The 3725-nt window shown below is 38.0% G+C and overlaps 1 protein-coding gene across 1 annotated transcript; it reads right to left on the bottom strand.

Moving 5' to 3' along the window:
• Positions 1-1332: 1332 nt before the first annotated feature.
• Positions 1333-2214, bottom strand: LOC132740350 (piggyBac transposable element-derived protein 3-like). Its single transcript, XM_060728235.1, has one exon. It carries the CDS (start codon positions 2212-2214, stop codon positions 1333-1335), a length of 882 nt encoding a protein of 293 aa, XP_060584218.1.
• Between the last annotated feature and the right edge of the window lie 1511 nt (positions 2215-3725).

The raw sequence follows: 3725 nt of genomic DNA, 5'->3' as shown, positions 1-3725 counted from the left end.
TTAAAATTCATTTTAAATCCGTTCCCCCCCATTGTTTTTTCCTTTTGGGGGAAAAAAACGCCCCTTTTTACCTGGGACCCCTATGCCGGGTTTTTCGTGGGGAATTGGGAACCCAACCTTTTCCCAATTTAAAAGGGTTTTTTGATGGGGAAAGTAAAGTTTTTGGAAAAGGGTGCCCTAACACAGACAAGCTGTCCCCAAAAAAAAAAGTTTGAAAGAAGACAAATTTTTACTAAAAGGGGGATTCGAATTATTTTAAAAAAAAGGGAATTGGAACCCCCCGACTTTGGAAAAAAACAAATTTGAAAAAAAATTTAAAAATATCCCAAAACGTGCACTCACAACAAAAATTTTTTGTATGCGTTTATTTAAAGTCGCCGCCGGAAAGCCCATTTGGACGACCGTTCACTCAAGTCGGGCCATTCTAGAGCGTCCCGTTGAGATTTTTCGTAAATTTTTTCCCAGCTTTTATTGGTGGAGGATTACCCTAGGTTCCCCTCCGGGCATTATTTCGGGCACGGAGGGCACCTGGGTAGAACCACCGACCTTCCGTTAGCCAGCTGGATGGGATCTCACATGAAAGATTTCGATACGAGTGAGGATCGAACCTACAGCAGTGACCTTAACCACTTGGCCACGGATGCCCCAACAATAATGTCAAGCTAGACGATCTTAACCCATTTGTGCCGGAATTTTATTTTTATATAAGAAATGTATAAAACATATAGTAACCATATAGTTATAACATATATCCGTTTATTTTTCAAATATAAGTACTGTATTTTTTATTTTAGTGTTTTAATATTTTGTCTACAAAAGTAGACAACAGGCGCAAATGGGTATATGTAAAACACATATAGAATATATGTCCAGATAACCTATTGTTGGTTTATTTGATAACTTTTACTTGAAAAAATCCTTAAAGTTTATACAGGCAATGTTTTCTATTACCTTTCCTACAAAAGTAGACATTAGGCAATGAAGTGTTCACTCTGAAATTCATTCTGAATATGAATTATTATTGTTCATGTCTTTTGGCTTTGATCGTATGAATACCTAAACACTGTGAAACATTTCAAAGCATTTCCTGTGCACTCCAACATTACATTTGGAACATTGTGTCCTGCATTTTTTTTCCACACAATGAACAGCGCACTTCTGCAGGCTCTGCGTAATGATTTTTACCATCAAGTCGGATATGGTCTGGAATTCTTCTTGACAATGGCCTCATCCTACCTCTTGGTCTGCCAGGGCTGACAGCAGGTGTACGCCCCTGAGCAAGCAGCACAGTAACCAGAGCTCGTCTGACACCTAACAGATCTAATGGTTGCCTCAATCCTGCATCAGAGCACGGTAAATGTGCCAGGTTTGCTGCACCGCAAGGTCAATGCAATACATAAACACTGGCCACCACCACTTCTTGGATCTTATAGAGATACGATACTTCTCAACATTTTGATCCATCCTGTCCACACCTCCCATTGTCTGGTTGTAATGCTTTATAAGGTATGGCTGCGGAAGGCGCATCCTAGCTTTTGCCTGCTTTGACCACCGTGTTGCTTGTTGCAATGGTTCAACTCCATGGCAATTTGACACCACATTCACTATATTGTTGTCATTCCACCTCACCACTATCAGACCTTTGTGTGCGTCATACCTTTTATCATAGTTTCCTCGTTGCGTTTTTCCCATGTCTTTTACATTTTTGACAGGAAAATCTTCTATTCGGTTGGCACGGATGGTTCCTGTGCAAGATATTCCCATATCTGTAAGCCGGTCCACGAGCTTCAGGGAAGTAAATAGATTATCAAAAGTCAGATGGTATGCATCATCTTTCTGCAGCTCTGAAAGCAGGTCCATAACTACTGCTCCGCCCATTCCAAGGAAGCCAGGATCATGGGTTTGGTGGCCTTTTGCCCCTTGATAGGGCTCAAATTGTAAAACATATCCAAGTGCTGTCGTTAACGCCCACATCTTATAACCGAACCTAATTGGTTTTCCACGAATAAACTGTTTCGCTCCGTGTCGCCCATAGTACGGGATCATGCTTTCGTCGATTGAAAGGTTTTTCTCTTTCAAGAAGTATAACAAGAAGCGCTCATTCAGCAGACATAGCAGTGGTCTTACTTTGCTAAACTTGTCCTCTCTGTCAAGATTGTTGTTATCGCAAAGATGTACATATCGCACCAATATGTCAAATCTGTCTCGCGGCATTGTACGAGCTATTGCCTCATTCCTTACGTCATCATCCCGGCTCCAGAACTGCCTCCGTCTTGGCACAGTGTTATAGCCTGATATAAGCAGAATTGCTAGGAAGATCCTAATTTCTTGGGGTGAAGTTGAAAACGAATGGTTGCCTTTTGAACCAGCATATCTTATACTCTGTTCACAATCATGTTGATCACGTCATCATCAAAAAATAAGTTGAAGATGCCATCTGGTGTTTGCGGCCATCGACTTTTGTCTATATTTGAGCCATGCCAAGTGAATCTGTCTTTATCTTGCTCAGGTAGATCTTTATTTTCCCACTTCCTCTTTACTGGTGCAGGTCGTTTGGGACGCGGAGCTGGATCCCGTAGTGCAATTCTTACTTGAGGTCTTTTTGCAATATTTGCAGGCACTTCGTTTTCATCTGTATCAGAAGAATCTGAAGAATGGTCAGTTTCCTGAAAAATAAAATATGATAAATATAAAAAATCTTATTCTCAACTGGATTTACTGTACATAATTTACTTACTTGCTTCGTATTTATTTATTTATCTATTTATTATTTATTTATTTTATTTATTTATTTTATTTATTTATTACTAACTAGATCGGAGTCTGATGCTGAATCAACAACATGACGTCCATCTAGGCGAATATCTGTCGCTGTTGCTTGTTGGTCTAACTGACGTCCACTGAGGTTGTTGTAACCTACTTCTTCATCTTCACTTGCACTATCTTCATCTGTCAGTTCATCTACAGGAGGTGGTTGAACATGTATATCTGCCCTTTCAAAGTTACCTTCATCCTATTCTCAACTGGATTTACTGTACATTATTTACTTACTTGCTTCGTATTTATTTATTTATCTATTTATTATTTATTTATTTTATTTATTTATTTTATTTATTTATTACTAACTAGATCGGAGTCTGATGCTGAATCAACAACATGACGTCCATCTAGGCGAATATCTGTCGCTGTTGCTTGTTGGTCTAACTGACGTCCACTGAGGTTGTTGTAACCTACTTCTTCATCTTCACTTGCACTATCTTCATCTGTCAGTTCATCTACAGGAGGTGGTTGAACATGTATATCTGCCCTTTCAAAGTTACCTTCATCCTCAAGCATTGATATGATTTTATTTACTGTGTATCTTCTGTAAACAACAAAATATTTTCATAATGATAAAACGTACCCATTTGATCCTATTGTCTACTTTTGTAGACAAAATCTAAATTGACTGTCATAACACATTTTATACATATTTCTGAATTATAAAACAGGAATTGAGCAGAAATATAATTATACAATATAAAACAATCATACTTTATGATATAAAATAAATACAATATAAAGTTTTACATACCTGTTTCTGCTAGCCATTTTAAATAATATTTTCAAGGCAATTTTTATCACATTCTTGTTGAAAACACACTGCAAATAACGTAGTGGTCTGCATTTTGTCTAGCAAAATAGTCCAATTAACGCTTATCATGACAACAAGTATAGAATAACAA

This window comes from Ruditapes philippinarum, unplaced genomic scaffold, assembly GCF_026571515.1.
Source record: "Ruditapes philippinarum isolate M1 unplaced genomic scaffold, ASM2657151v2 ctg8979_1_1_1_1, whole genome shotgun sequence".
Classification (NCBI taxonomy): domain Eukaryota; kingdom Metazoa; phylum Mollusca; class Bivalvia; order Venerida; family Veneridae; genus Ruditapes; species Ruditapes philippinarum.
Note: the sequence above shows the minus strand (reverse complement) of the source record. Positions and strands in the feature narration are given on the sequence as shown.